Source organism: Pantherophis guttatus, chromosome 7, assembly GCF_059756535.1.
Source record: "Pantherophis guttatus breed Tessera chromosome 7, ASM5975653v1, whole genome shotgun sequence".
NCBI lineage: Eukaryota > Metazoa > Chordata > Lepidosauria > Squamata > Colubridae > Pantherophis > Pantherophis guttatus.
This window is the reverse complement of record NC_142069.1, coordinates 18,206,432-18,222,815: the sequence shown is the minus strand read 5'-3', so window position 1 is coordinate 18,222,815 and position 16,384 is coordinate 18,206,432. Positions and strand designations below refer to the sequence as shown.

Sequence of the window (16,384 nt, the reverse complement as noted above, 5' to 3'; positions counted from 1 at the left end):
TTTGAATCTGTGTTTTTTAGTTGAGGCTTATCTCTTTTCAGACATTGGAAATATGTGTTTTCCCGAATATAAGACCCAACCGAAAAATAAGTTCTAGCACAGTGTTTCTCAACCTTGGAAGCTTGAAGATGGGTGGACTTCAACTCCCAGAATCCCCCAGCCAGCAGTGCTGGCTGGGGGATTCTGGAAGTTGAAGTCCACCCATCTTCAAGCTTCCAAGTTGAGAAACACTGCTCTAGCATGATTTTTTCAGGATGCTCATAATATAAGCCCTACCCCAAAAATAAGCCCCAGTTAAGATCGTCAGCCAGATGGATGCCTTTAGTATCGCATTTCCCCGAAAATAAGACCTAACTGGAAAATAAGCCCTAACACGTCTTTTGAAGCAAAACTTAATATAAGACCTAGTCTTATTTTCAGGAAAACGGGTAACATTAAACTTCCTTGAGAACATTATTAACATTTATTTTTTGGGTTTTTTAAAAAAAATACCCATGCATTTATATTTTTATAAATAATTTCAAGGTGGTGAACATACCTAATATTCCTTCCTCCTCCTATTTTCCTGACAAAAAAATGGTCGCTGGATGAGTGGTTTGTTAACTCAGGAGTATCTATAATTCAGATCAAACACTCACTATTCCTCGGACAACGTGCACAATGTGTGTTTTTTTTCCTGTCACTTTCCATCTGTCTGTCTGTGAATCACACTAGGAATGTGTGATGTTTACACCTTTCATTTTGTGTTCTTTTTTCCCCTGAGTCCAATGATGTACATGCAGTGCTTCCTCTGTTACTAACATCCTCATGGTCTGTCATGGACAATTTATTTGTTTTGGTCAATTTCCATTGATTTCATTCACACAATGAATGGTTTAGAAAGATTATTATTTTCCACAATGTACTCTATATTCCTGACACAGGAGTTGGTTTATTGTATAATAGAAATTGAGACACCTACAAATGCCTAGAGAAGAAATGTATGTAGATTCTCTTAGCCAAACAATGGTTATAGTTTTGGAAGTGATCTTAGAACTTTAAAAGCAAAGTATCTCAGAGTACAAATTGCTTAAGAACCATCACTGCCGGTTAATTGGTCCAGACCTCCCACAAAAAAATTTACTTTCACAGTTTTCCAGAGTTCAGAAATGGGCAAGTTAAGTGGAACAGAGGAATGGCAGAGTTTGTCTTCTCATGAACAGCTGTCTGAGAACTTTGTTCTTTCTAAGCCGCTGGACTTTGAGAGGATGGAAAGAGGTAAGGTTGTCCTTCTTAATATCTTTTAATGTTTACAGTATTTATCCAGGCGCGTTGATGGGTGTGAGTGTGCCCAAAAATCAAGATGGAAGTCATAACTGCAATTGAAGTCTGCCCTTTTATACATGCTTTGCACACATGGTACATGAGAAAGTGACAAGATTTCACATGGTGTTCTGCCCCAGCTATGGGTCCCAAGAAGTGTAGCACACACACAGAGCTCCAAAAACTCCGTTTAATACAAACAGACCCCTTTCAAAATGCAGGCTTTAACCACCAATGTCCTTATCAGCCTGCTATGAACTACAGAGATTAAACAAAGTCCAACAAGGGTTGGCAGTCAGCCCAGAAACCAAGTTGCTCTGCATAGGACCAAACGTTGTTTCCAGCAACGTTTACTATCTGTGTGCGAACTTAAATAGGCTAAGGGAGTGGCCAATTAACCCCAAGCCTTACTCTCGAGGAGACCTCCTCCTGAGTAGCCATTCCTGCCTTTTGGCAGCCCTGCGTGCTCGAGCATTGAGAAGAGGCTCCTCCACTTCACTCTCTTCACTTGAAGGAGCCTCTGGAGGTTCTGAAGGCCCTGGCTGAGTTTCTACCTCTGGCATCACATCCTCTTTAGCCTCCTCGCTGTCCGACTCAAGCGCCAGCTGCACAAGCTGTTGGCGCGACACCACACCAGCCTCCTCGTCGTCGGGATCAGCCACAATCCGTGCAGGCCACTGGCGGGCCACAACACATGGATGGTTGCATCCACCATCTCGGTTGACTTCTACTGGACATCCCTAGCTTTATGTAGAGGTAGTTCTTGACTTACAATCATCTGTTTAGTGACTGCGTGAAGTTACAAGAGCACCAGTGGTGGGTTGCTACCGGTTCGCCCTGGTTTGGGCAAACCGGTAGCAGTGGCGGCAGGAGGCTCCGCCCACCCACCCGGATGTCATCAAATACGCTCTGCGCATGCACAGAAGTGGTGCACGCACGAGCAAAGTGAGTGTGCATGCGCGAGCGAGCGAACCGGTAGCAAAGGTAAATGAAACCCACCACTGAAGAGCACTGAAATAACTGATGTATGACCAAGCCCCACAGTCACATGGTGAAAACTTGGCAACCAACATGTATTTACAATGGTTGTGGATGACCCAGAGTCATCTGTTCTCCATTTGCAAACTTCCCATCTGGCTTTTGACAAGCAAAGTCAATGGGGGAAGCTTGATTCACTTAACAATTGTATGATTCATTTAACAATTGCAGTGATTCATTTAAGAACTGTGGCAAACAATTGGGTCTACCTCACTTAAAGACTGCCTTGCTTAAGAAATGGAAATTCTGGTCCCAATTGTGGTCATAAGTCAAGGACTACCTGTATTTACTAGGCTTCAATGCTGCTCCAATCCAAAACTGATTCTGGGTGTTTTAGAGATTTGAATGCACTAATGATAATAATAATAATAATAATAATAATAATAATAATAATAATAATAATAATAATAATAATAATAATAATAATAATAATTTTATTTCTATACCGCCCTTCTCCCGGAGGACTCAGGGCGGTGTACAGTCTATTAAAAGCACAATGACAGACAATTTAAAAATAATTAAAATTATTAAATAGTTTTGGCACAAATTTAAAACCCCCAAAATTTAAAATCATTACATTGATAGCCCGACCTGGCGGAACAGCAGGGTCTTGAGGGCACAGCGAAATACGCGGAGGTCAGAGATCTTACGCATTTCTGGGGGCAGTTCATTCCACAGGGCAGGGGCTCCCACAGAGAAGGCCCTGCCCCTGGGTGTCGCCAGCCGACATAACTTTGCCGATGGCACCCTGAGGAGACCCTCTCTGTGGGAGTGGATTGGCCGGTGGGAGGCTACTGGTGGCAGAAGTCGGTCTCGAAGGTACCCGGGTCCTATGCCATGGAGCGCTTTAAAGGTGGTGACCAGCACAACATGGTTGTGGAACAACATGGCTATTGTTCAAAAATGTGCTGCAGCCGCCAAAAAAGCCAGTGCAAGTCCTAGATTGCATGAACAGAATCAAGATCACGCGAAGTGTTGTTACCATTTTATAATGCTTTGGTAAGGCCGCATTTGGAATACTGCATCCAATTTTGGTCATCATATTATAAAAAAGATATTGAGAGTCTGGAAAGAGTACAGAGAAGAGCAACAAAGATGATTAGGGGACTGGAGGCTAAAACATAGACTAGTTGCTGGAATTGGGTATGTCTAGTTTAATGAAAAGAAGGACTAGGGGTGACATGAAAGCAGTGTTCCAATATCTCAGGGGCTGCCACAAAGAAGAGGGAGTCAAGCTATTCTCCACAGCACCTGAAAGCAGGACAAAAGCAATGGATAGAAACTAATCAAGGAGAGAAGCAACCTAGAACTAAGGAGAAGTTTCTTGACAGTTAGAACAATTCATCAATGGAAAAACATGCCTCCAGAAGTTGTGAATGTTCCAACACTGGAAGATTTAAAGAAGAGATTGGACAACGATTTATCTGAAATTATATAGGGTTTTTTGCCTGAGTAGGGGGTTGGACTAGAAGACCTCCTTCCAACTCTGTTATTCTGTATGCTGTAATTACTAAGGAAGATTCCAGTTACGTACTTACATCATTCTCCTGCAGGAGAGCAAAATGCAACACATCAGACCTCAAAGTCTTGCTGAAATGCAAAGACTTAATCATCTTATAAAAATCCAGTAGAGTCGGGATCAAGCTAATATCTGGGAGATGATGTTCCATAGAAAGGGGCAGCTTCTCACCCCCAAAGTGGTACAGCTGCAAAATGTGATGTCTGCTTCTTATGCAGCCAGCAAAGGTTGGCTTTGTTGTTCATTTCATTGCTGCTGTGGAAATTTATTTATTCAAATAAAAAGCGCTAAAATTGCCCTTGGGTCTTGAAATGAAGCCTGCGGGGGCCACTCACTAGAGTGTTTCAAGCACTACCACATTTTCTTTCTTTTCCCAAGTCAACAGCTGGATTCTAAGCCACATGCCAGAAACCATTTCTTTAGTAATGTAATTTATTTAAAGCATTTATATAGTCGTCCCTCTTTCAACCAACTCTGGGCAGCTCCCAATCAAATCATAATTCCCAATCAATCATAAATCACAATTTGAAAACCTCAAGCCAATGCCATAATAGTGCTCTGCAGAATCCAAGGGCTTTTGGGACACAGATATGGGCATTGGCTTATGCTTGTTCAAAATATCCAAATGTCAATGGAGATTCTCAGTCATCCAGGTCATGGTTGTCCCAAAGGGGCTTTTTCAAGAGGCAACTGGACTTCTTCAACTCTGAAGAAGCTTCTTGGATAAGAAGCAAAACATCTTCAAAGAAAAACCAGAAAGTCCAGTTGCCTCTTGAAAAAGCATCTTTGGGACAAAATATCCAAATATGACTTGGAAGAAGGTTGTGTTCGGTCTCATGTAAGACTACAAGAATAGCACAATCTCAAATGGATTTCCCTCCCTTCTGCTTCCAAAGGAAGAAAATGTGGCTTTCGTTTCATGGATCTGGAAGATGACTTACAACTTGGGTCCTTTTCAAGAATTATTGGAGGAAGAATGTCTGTGCCAGGAGGGCAACCATGGCAGGTATCTATGCTTTTTTTTTAAATAAAAAAAAAATGCTTATTGCTATTCCCAGGAACTGCAGTTCATCTTTTTTTAAAAAACAAAACAAACGAAGATTAGCTTTTATAGATAGTTCTCATTTAGTGATTGTCTCATACAGAGACCGTTTTGAGCTATGTTGGTGATGAAAGGGCAACTTTGCAACCAATTCTTGCATTTGCGACCTTCACAGGTCTGTAAAGCAAAAGGAAAGCTGAAGTAAGATCATAAAAACTGTTGTAGTTTCACTTAGCGATGGAGTTGTTGGTTCCAATTGTGGTTGGTAAACAAGGACTAGGTGCAGAGTTAAACCATAAGTAGCAGATATTCCTCAGCAAGTTCTCTAAGAATGTCCAAAATGCATCTACCAGCTGCACAGTAGAATGGTCAAGGGAAATGTTTTGTAGTCCAGGACTCACTGATTAGTACATATATTAAATACCAATGGGGTTCTAATAATGCCTTGGCAAGAGAAACTCATTTATATAATTTCAGTTGTATGGCTGATTTCCCTAGAATACAAGGATCAACCTGGGCTCAGGGGTGGGCTGCTGGGGGTTCACAAGGGTTCGGGAGAATCTCTAGCTAAGATTCTGTGCAGTTTGGAGAACCCCCAAATCCCGCTCCTGGCTGACCCACCCCACCCTGCCCCTCCCAGGAGTCCTGACATGGCCCGTTTTAGATGCAGGTAAGCGCAGAGGCTCAGGGAGAGTGAAAAATGGGTCTACCGGAAGTTTAGGAAGGCCAGAAACGGGCCTGTTTCTTGCCTCCAGAGGGTCTTTGGAGCCTGGGGAGGCTGTTTTCGCCCTCCCAGAGGTTCAAGAAAAACCTCCGGAGCCTGGAGAGGGCAAAAATGTTCCCCCCTGCCGTGGTGCAGGAGGCAGACTAGGCCACGCCCACTATGGTCATACCCACCCAGCAACTGGGCAGACAACCCCTTGCTAAAATTTTTGAAGCCCACCCCTGCCTGGACTGCTGATCACAACTCTCCTGTCTAATCCTGTAATGCTCTCTACATGGGGCTCCCCTTGAAAAGCACCTGGAGGCTCCAACTGGTCCAGAATGCGGCCGCGCGGGTGGTTATGGGCGCAACTCGTTGTGCCCACGTGACACCCCTCCTGCGTGAGCTGCACTGGCTCCCAGTGGTCTTCCGGGTGCGATTCAAGGTGTTGGTTACCACTTTTAAAGCGCTCCATGGCATTGGATCTGGATACCTTTGAGACCGTCTTCTGCCACCAGTAGCCTCCCACCGGCCAGTCCGCTCCCACAGAGAGGGTCTCCTCAGGGTGCCATCGGCCAAATTATGTCAGCTGGTGACACCCAGGGGGAGGGCCTTCTCTGTGGGAGTCCCTGCCCTTTGGAATGAACTGCCCCCAGAAATTCATAAGATCTCTGATCTCCGTGTATTTCACTGTGCCCTCAAAATCTTGTTGTTCCGCCAGGCCGGGCTATCAATGTAAAGATTTTAATTGGTTTTAAATATGGGATTTTAAATTTGGGGGTTTTATAATTGAGCCAATTATTTAATAATTTTAATTATTTTTAAATTGTCTGTCTTTGTGCTTTTAATCAGGCTGTACACCGCCCTGAGTCCTTCGGGAGAAGGGCGGTATAGAAATAAAATAAATAAATAAAATAAAATAAATAAATAAATAAGCAAATTTCTAATTGGCCAGGCTGCCTTATAGCAAACCACTTAAAGTCGGAAACTCTTTTTTTCAGTCGTCTGATTTCTGTCTTCTCCCATCTTCCTTTTCCCCACTGAATAGGTCTCCATCAAGCGAGGCCGTTCTCATTTCTGCGGTGGCAGCTTGATTGGTGATGATGTGGTGGTCACTGCAGCTCACTGCATTGTAGATTTCGATCTGTAAGCTATACTTTATATAACTTGCTTGGAGAGGAACCGAAAGTAATTGAAGAAGATGCTTGGTTACTGGCCCGCTGAGATACGGTGGCAGCTTACGGAGTAGCATTGTGCAAAAAGCTTGTGGAATCGGCAGGCAAAATGTAAACTAAGGCTGAAGGGAGCAGGTGTTAGTGCAATATTTTTTTTTTAACTTGGGCAACTTTGAGATTATGGACTTCAATTCCCAGAATTCCCTAGCCAACCCAGGGAGGCTGGGAAAGGAATGGAAGAGAAAGCAGACATAAACAATCAGGAGACCAACTAACTAGGTTAGTTAGTTGTCAATTTATCACATAAATAGCAGTTTAATTCAAATGGGGGGAAAAAATCTGGAGAGCAGCATTTCAAGCATTCAAAAAGATCGTACCATAATTAGCTAATTTATAAACAAGACTGGGAAAATTTTTCTAACTGTCCAAAATGTCAAGACCAGCGCTGAACAGACCTTATTGAAGTTTGTGTCATTGTTGAATCTTTGATTTTGTCCAGTTGTGTGGCGGGATCATACAAATGCTTTAAGTACTGACTTGTCTCCTACCCAAAGTTCGAAAGCATGCAAATGTGAGTAGATAAGTAGGTACCACTTTGGTGGGAAGGTAACAGCATTCCGAGTGCCTTTGGCATATAGCCATGCTGGTCACATGACCACGGGAAATGTCTTTGGACAACACTGGCTTCCTCAGCAAAGAAATGGAGATGAACATCGCGCCCTAGAGTTGGACATGACTAGACAGGGAAACCTTTACCTTTTACCTTTACTGCATGCTTCTCACATTAAAGTGGTTCTGTCCAGGTCCTTGCCAGGTGTGTTGTGAATTTTGAGAAGGAAACCTTGGAATTCTGGCTAGAAATTCTGGGAGTTGCAAATCCAACAGGTGAAAAAGGCTGTTGTAAGCCCATGAGAGCTGATAAAAAAAATGAATTTCCTAGAATTTGCTTGGTATCACCTCTGTAACATTTGGGGAATTTTTTCTCCTGTGTAGAATCAAGAAATCATAAGTTTGGTTTTACTACATTGGGCGTATACTTTATGATAGGGTCAACTGGCTGAATAATAATGCTTTCCACTCTTTTTATAGAAAAGTTGTGAAGAATCTGATTATGACTGTTGGTGAGTTTGACCTCGGCAGTGGGGATGAAGAAGAACAGAGTGTCCCAGTCTCTGAAATTGTTGTCCATCCTGACTTCAACAGATTTGGGTATATGGATTCAGATATAGCACTGCTGTATTTGAAACATCAGGTACAATATGGTAAGAAGAGGAGTGAAGCACTATTAAAGAAAATGGTGGGAACGTGTGCCAAAAATGGGGAATGCTTGAGAGAGGAAGGCTGTAACTCAACCTCCCAACTTGGGGAAGAGTCTATGACATCACTAGAAGGGGTGGGGCCAAAAAAATTTTTTTTTGCTAAGGTAGTTAAAGGAGTTAAGGGGTGGGGATAGGAGTGAGAGACTTTGTAGAATCAAACTATTCTCTGGAACTAGAAACACGTTTTTGATTTCTTATTGGATTCTTTTTTAAGAATCTGGAGATCAAATCTGGAAAATTATGCATGTGTCATTGAAGTTCCGCTGAGCTATTCTTTGGGCACAAAAATGTAGAAATGAAATCTTCCCTGTGAAATTCGTGGGTGTTCATCAAAAGAAAACATTGATTTAAAATTGCCGGTTGTATATTCCCTCTCTTAGGCTATGAAGTACAGCCTATCTGTCTTCCCCACAAGGAAGATGTATTTGAAGCCGGAACACTCTGCGTTGTGAGTGGATGGGGCAAAACCTCTGAGGGTGAGTATTTGGTCCTGAGCTTCCTATGGGGAGTAGCATGTGAAGTTTGCTATTGACTTGCTTTTTAATTATTGCAGGATGAACATGCAGAGCTACAAAACATAGTAGGACTCACTACTAGCTTTGTTGACTAGGGTTGCTAGGAGTCATAGTACAGGACTTTATAAAGCCCAGGTTCTCCTTCATACTGGCTTATTCTCTTTCTCCTATTATTTTATGAATTTCCTCACTAAAGTGCTTCACATAAAACTCAATGAGGATGGACCATCTCAATGCTACACCCCATCCTGCTTTTAATACCACTGTTCCGATGCAGTTAGAATTAATCCCACATAGATTTACGTTCCCCTATGACTCTGTCTCTTCCCTCCTCTCTGGCCATGTCATAAATCACATTCTCCAATTAACCACTTTGGCTAGCTGTGAAATCCAACACCCTCCTGATTGCGGTCAGGAAGAATGTATGGAATGCACTTCAGTTAGGGAAATCAATCAGCTCTATCAGTTCTCCCTCCCTCCTGCTCATGGCAATTTGAAAGCTTTGCAAGTTGACAACTGTCTGAAGTCACAGTAGTTATCTGAGTCCCCTCTAAGGCAGGGTTTCCCAACCTTGGCAACTTTAAGATGCATGGACTTCAACTACCAGGATTCCCCAGCCAGGAGAATTCTAGGGGTTGATGTTCATGCATCTTAAAGTTACCAGCATTTCCCTCTGCTCTAGGGTAATGACCCAACACATTTTACACAGTGTTACCTGTGAAATTAACTGAAGAAGTTACCCTGGACAGTGTTAACTGAAGGATAACATAAGACTGACTCACACAGGGTCCAGGGACAAGTTAAAGTCCACATGGTGAGGCCTTATGTGGAGAAGAGCTTTTGGCCTGATGGGCTTGTTCCAAGGTTTAAACACAAGTGGGGAAAGGCCATCAATCATATTTTGTTCTGTGGCATCTTCTGCTCTACATTTCCATCCTCAATCTCATTGAGCAGTTGGTAGTGACCTAAGTCAACACCCAGACCAGAAGTGGGTTTCAGCAGGTTCTGACCAGTTCTGGAGAACCGGTAGTGGAAATTTTGAGTAGTTGGGAGAACCAGTAAACACCACCTCTGGCTGGCCCTGCTCCCATCTATTCTCTGTCTCCCGAGTCCCAGCTGATCTGGAGGAAATGGGGATTTTACAGTATCATTTCCCCTGGAGTGGGGAGGGAATGGAGATTTTACAGTATCTTTCCCCTGTCACGTCCGCCAAGCCACGCCCACCAAACCATGCCACACCCACCAAGCCACGCTCACAGAACCGGTAGTAAAAAAATTTGAATCCTACCACTGACCCAGACATCTGGAATGATAAGTGCTTTAGGAATTGTATGACACATCAAGGTAATTGAGAAGAGCATGAATAACCTTGTTACTTGGGCACCGTCCAGAGATATTGGCCTGTAAGATACATGACCTTTAGCCCATGTGGCCAGTAAACTATGAGAGATGCCATTAATCATTGAAGGAAAAGCTTTGAAGCTACTTGGAGCTTTGAAGTTTCCTTGCCAATTACAGGGAAGGGAAGGGAAGGGGGAAGGAGGAGGGAAGATCTATTGTCTCAGAAAGGCTTGAAAGAGGCAGAGGGGATGTCAAGAAAACCATAGTTCTCTAGACATTTAACACCAAAGAAAGTTCTAAGAATGCATTGGCTGCTTTAGCAATAGCACTTAGACTTATAGACGGCTTCACAGTGTTTTTACAGCCCTCTCTAAGCAGTTTACAGAGTCAGCACATTGCCCCCAACAATCTGGGTCCTCATTTTACCAACCTGGAAGGATGGAAGGGTGAGTCAAACTTGAACCTGGTGAGATTTGATCTGCCAAATTGCAGTCAGCCGGCAGTCAGCAGAAGTAGCCTTCAGTACTGCACTCTATGCACTGCACCACCATGACTCATAACTAGGAGGATGGAGTGATTTTGGCTGGGTAATCTTAATATACCCTACCTTGAGGTGGATGCATAAGTAGCCTAGATTTATGCAGCAGATTTATGCAGCAGATTTGTAAAACCCTTTTTTGAGGGGGGGGATGTTTTTCAGCCTTAGCAACTTTGAGATGTCTTGACTTCAACTCCCAGAATTCTCAAGTCAACTGGAGAGATGCCTGGGGAATTCTGGGAGTTGAAATCCACACATCTCAAAATTGCCAAGGTTGAAAGCACACCTTTAGGGAGCTTGCTTGCTTCAGGACTAATGGAAAAGTTCATTGAGATAGATCTGTGTTCAAACAGTAGAAAAAGTGCCTTAAGATGCATGAACTTGCTGCCTCTTAATTACCGTTTTGAAACACAGAGATTTTCCTTTTATCATGTGCCATTACTTCCATGATTAGAAAATCATATTCTAAAATTTACGTTAAGGTGACAATTTTAGGGCATCAAATTTTATATTAAGATTTTTGATATAACTTTTTAATATTTTTTATATAAACTTAAAAATGAAGATGGTTTACTGCCTGAATATTACTGCCTGCCCTATGGAACAATATACCCCACAAAATTAGGATGGCTCCAGGCATTAGGACAGGATGTCAAGGAAGCTATCTTTATTATCTTTTGCTAAACTGTTATAACCTGAGTGAGATATGCCTCTTCCTTTTTATCTTTTTTTTTTTAAGTTTTGTGAGCCAGTCAGAGTTATACATGAGTGGGCAGCAGCATAGTCTGAATAAATGAATAAATAAATAAAATTAATGTTCCTTATCACCATTTCTTTGGGTTACTTAATTGCTATATTAGGAAGCCATTTGGAATGCAAAGATGTTGTCTGGGTTTCAACATCACAATATTTTCGCTTGTTTAGTTTTATTTGGCTTATTGTATGAACCCAGACAGTGTGTGGATGTGTGGATGGATCCACAAACCAAGTCAGAGCAAAGCAAATAAAAACTTTATTACAGTTATCGACCAAAAATCCAATTAGATAAATAAAATATGATGCATAATGAAATGTATTAAAATATTCAAAAGAGTATATTGAATACGCCATTCAAAAGAGACAATCAAAAAGCCCACAAAAAGAAAACAAAAGGCCCAAAATCACATTTCAGTTTGATAATGAGGATATGCAAATTATTAGCTTGGGTTTGAAGAGGGCTTTCCTGTTCTGAGATTCCTTATAAAATACTTTTTGGATCCTGATGATGTTGTTGTGGTTGTCATTATACTTTTATTCATTAAACATGAAACCCAGTCAACTGAACATTTACGAGTGTATCACAAATATTATTGACTGGCACTGATGGTTGATACGGATTGCTGCCAGCATCCCGTATCAACCATCAGTGCCAGTCATCGTCATCGTCGTCGTCATCATCATCATCATCATCATCATCATCATCATCATCATCATCTGCATCTATTTTATTCATTAAATATGAAACTCAGTCAACTGAGCATTCAAAAATGCATCACAAATACCATTGACTGGTACTAATGGTTGATATGGGTTGCTGCCAGCGTCCTAGGTATCAACCAAGTACCTTCCTAAGATGTACAATGTTCCGAGTAGCGCAGATTTTTGCAGTTCTGCTGGTGTTATTGCAGGAAGGTGCAATTTCTTGATGTGTTTTGTAAAATTCTTGGACATGGTACCAAGTGCCCTGATGACAATGGGTATCACTGTTACATGTTTCATCCATAGTCGAGTTTTTTAAAAAATTATCATTATTATTATTTACTTTATTCATTAAACATGAAACTCAGTCAACTGAACATTCAAAAATGCATCATAAATACCATTGACTGGTACTAATGGTTGATATGGGTTGCTGCCAGCGTCCTAGGTATCAACCAAGTACCTTCCTAAGATGTACAATGTTCCGACTAGCGCAGATTTTTGCAGTTCTGCTGGTGTTATTGCAGGAAGGTGCAATTTCTTGATGTGTTTTGTAAAATTCTTGGACATGGTACCAAGTGCCCTGATGACAATGGGTATCACTGTTACATGTTTCATCCATAGTCGGGTTTTTAAAAAAATTATCATTATTATTATTTACTTTATTCATTAAACATGAAACTCGGTCAACTGAACATTCAAAAATGCATCACAAATACCATTGACTGGTGCTAATGGTTGATACAGGTTGCTGCCAGCATCCTAGGTATCAACCAAGTACATTATTATTATTATTATTATTATTATTATTATTATTATTATTATACTTTTATTCATTAAACATGAAACTCAGTCAACTGAACATTTCAAAATGTATCACAAATATTATTGACTGGCACTGATGGTTGCTATGGGTTTCTGCCAGCATTCTAGGTTGTTGTTGTTGTTGTTTGTGGTTGTTGTGGTTGTTGTTGTTGTGGTGGTTGTTGTTGTTGTTGTTGTTGTTATTGGTTAATCTTTAGTGAGATTCACAGCCTTTGAGGCTGTTTAATAGCCAGCAGCTCGAGTCCTAACCAAGGACCTAGGAACTGTTAAGGTATCGTCGGAGGATGTAAGCTGTTCCGAGTAAGGTGGTTTTTTGTAGAGTCAAAATGTTCAAGTCCGGCAAATTTAGAATTTCTAAATAGCGGGGTAGCCCTTTGGGTATTGCTCCAAGGGCTCCAATTACAATCGGGACAACACACAATTTCTTTTTCCATAGTCGCTCAACTTCAATTTGCAAATCCCGGTACTTTGTGATTTTTTTCTTGCTGCTTATCTTCAATCCGTGCATCACCAGGTATTGCAATGTCAATGAACCATACTTTTTTTCTTTTCAACTATTGTTATGTCAGGTGTGTTATGGATTATTATTATTATTATTATTATTATTATTATTATTATTATTATTAATTGGTTAATCTTTAGTGAGATTCACAGCCTTTGAGGCTGGTTAATAGCTCAGCAGCTCGAGTCCTAACCAAGGACCTAGGAACTGTTAAGGTATCGTAAGCTGTTCCGAGTAAGCTGTTCCGTTAAGGATGTAAGCTGTTCCGAGTAAGGTGGTTTTTTGTAGAGTCAAAATGTTCAAGTCCGGCAAATTTAGAATTTAATAAATTTAAAATTTAGAATTATTATTATTATTATTATTATTATTATTATTATTATTATTATTTATTATTATTATTATTATTATTATTATTTATTATTATTATTATTATTATTATTATTATTATTATTATTATTATTATTATTATTATTATTATTATTGCAGCTGGGTCCCTGTCAAACGTCCTACAGGAAGTGGAGCTCCCTATCATTGACAGCATAACCTGCAGCGAATTGCTGAAAACTTTAAATTTGCCCCCAGGGCAGAGGTCCATGCTGTGTGCTGGTTTTCCAGATGGCGGAAGAGATGCGTGCAAGGTAAAAACTATGCCACAAGTATTTAAAGCACCTCAGAAAAAGAATTTACAACCTGTCCCAAAGGAAATTTTTCTATTGTTAAGAAGCTTGCTCTACCCAATGTTTCTGACGGCATCCTTGAATAATGTAATTTTTTTTTCTAATTAAGGGCAATGCACCAATCGTGGTGAAATCATTGCTGGAATTGTATTTCTAAATGATCCGTTTTATTGCCTTGATGAAAATATTGACCCATTTGATAATTTAATATACTGAATCATAATTTACAAGGGCCCACTCAATGCTGGGTTCTGAAGAAGTGGCCTCCCATTAAATTAAAAAAAAAAAAAAGCTAAAAAAGAAAAATGGAGTGCTTGCAGCCTTAGTTTATGTGATACCCTGTTTTACCTTTGTGGTTGAGATCATTTTGGATTTTGTGTATTTGTTGGATTTTTTTTCTTTAAAGGTAATGAATTTGGGCAATACAATACTGAAATGGTGTTGGTTAGAAAGTAGGACATTATAGGATTTTGGTCAATACCAGTGTTTCTCAATGTTATAAAGAGCCTGGATAGCTCTGCAGACAAAAGCAATGTAATTTAACACCAGCTGTCTGCAATTAAAGTAAGTTCGAATCTCTCCAAGGCTCAAGGTTGACTCAGCCTTCCATCCTTTCTAAGGTAGGTAAATTGAGGACCCAGTTTGTGGAGGCAATAAGCTGACTTTGTATAAAAAATATACAAAAGTATGAAGGCTATTGCTTAACGCACTGTAAACCGCCCTGAGTCTCCGGAGAAGGGCGGCATATAAATCAAATTAAAAAAAAAATCGTTGGCAACTTTAAGAGATGTGGACTTCATCTCCCAGAATTCCTCAGCCAGCTGGCTGAGGAATTCTGGGAGATGAAGTCCACATCTCTTAAAGTTGCTAAAGTTGAGAAACACTGGTCTATACTAGCGGTTTAACAATTACATATAAGAGACGTGGGTGGCGCAGTGGTTAGAATACAGTACTGCAGGCTACTTCTGCTGACTGCCAGCTGACTGCAATTTGGCAGTTTGAATCTCTTCAGTGTTAGATTCGGTGAAAGAAGAGACAGACACAGTTCTTCAGTAACAACAGCTCTTTAATAGTAGATCAGTACAACCCAACAACCTGCTTGTCTGACAGTGTCCTCTTTTATAGAGGGCGGCCAGATGGCTTAGCCAATGAGATTCAAGTATTTTCCCGCCTATTTGGAGGACCTGAGTGAAGCCTGCAGCTCACTTCCTTACTTCCTTATATCGTATATAACAACCAGGCTCAAGGTTAACTCAGCCTTCCATCCTTCCGAGGTCGGTAAAATGAGGATCCAGATTGTTGAGGGCAACAGGCTGACTCTGTAAACCACTTAGAGAGGGTTGTAAAATACTGTGAAGCGGTATATAAGTCTACGTGCTGTTGCTATTGCTACCTATATTTAACAAAGTGTACATGCCCAAAGAGTGAAATGTAAGTCAGTGAAATGAAATGAGAGATCTGATATATCAAGGCGTTTGGACTAGGATCAGAGAGTTCCAGATTCACATCCATGCATAGGTATAGAAACTTTCTGGGTGACTTATGGCCAGTCACTGCCTCTCAGCCCAACCTACTTCACAAGATTGATATGGGGAGGGGGAAATGGATGAAGAAATGTTGTATATGCCTCCGTGAGCTCCAAAAGGAAGGCAATCTCTAAACTCAATACATTCAATAAAATAAATAATGTGGAGAGGGCATCATGTTGTTGGCATGTTTCCAAAAAGGTGGATTGTGCTGCCACTAACTTACCTGGAAGGGTTTTTCTCATATTATCAGGGTGATTCTGGAGGGCCCCTGGCATGTAGAAAAGCCAGCGGCATCTGGACATTGGTAGGCATCACCTCATGGGGAATTGGCTGTGGAAAAGGCTGGCTTACTGACAAGAAGATCAATGGCAGTAGAGGTTCTCCAGGCATTTTCTCTAAAGTGAATGAGCTCCTGGATTTCATTATTCAACATATGACCACTGGTCAGTATTGCTTTTTACTTATCCTTCTTTCACCATTGACAGTTCTCTAGAATCACATAATTATTTTCTCCCATAGCAAAGATGTGGGGGAATAAGGGTGGTTGTTTTCTCTGAAAACTTCCAGTTTCTAGATGCTCTTTGAATAGTACATTCTATGGTGACCAAGTCAAAAAACAGCAGTGTTATGAAGATGACACGGGACTGGTGTTTAGTGGCTTTGTTTTTAGATGTCTAAGCATTCAAAGGGAGAATACTTCACATTTATTTTTCTCCAAATTGAAGAGAGAAAGGTACAGTTCTTTGCTCCCCTGTGATCATCATGCTCACACGGTCAATGGCTAGAAGAAAACTTGAAGTGATATTTAGTAAATCGGTGGCAGAACACACACAATTACTAGGTCAAATGCAAGATCGATGTTTTGTTCTGAAAAAGTTTTACTCTGCTAAGAATTAAACTG

At 40.9% G+C, this 16,384-nt stretch overlaps 1 protein-coding gene across 1 annotated transcript in view; it reads left to right on the top strand.

The window, feature by feature from the left end:
• The first annotated feature begins 1,148 nt into the window (after window positions 1-1,148).
• The window catches only part of OVCH1 (ovochymase 1), a 54,555-nt gene continuing 39,319 nt past the window's right edge, over window positions 1,149-16,384 (top strand). Inside the window, exons 1-7 of the mRNA XM_087873505.1 lie at window positions 1,149-1,257; window positions 4,756-4,865; window positions 6,653-6,750; window positions 7,869-8,041; window positions 8,479-8,574; window positions 13,764-13,915; window positions 15,734-15,967. Coding sequence (XP_087729631.1) covers window positions 1,149-1,257; window positions 4,756-4,865; window positions 6,653-6,750; window positions 7,869-8,041; window positions 8,479-8,574; window positions 13,764-13,915; window positions 15,734-15,967 — 972 coding nt within the window. The remainder of the gene's footprint in view (window positions 1,258-4,755; window positions 4,866-6,652; window positions 6,751-7,868; window positions 8,042-8,478; window positions 8,575-13,763; window positions 13,916-15,733; window positions 15,968-16,384) is intronic.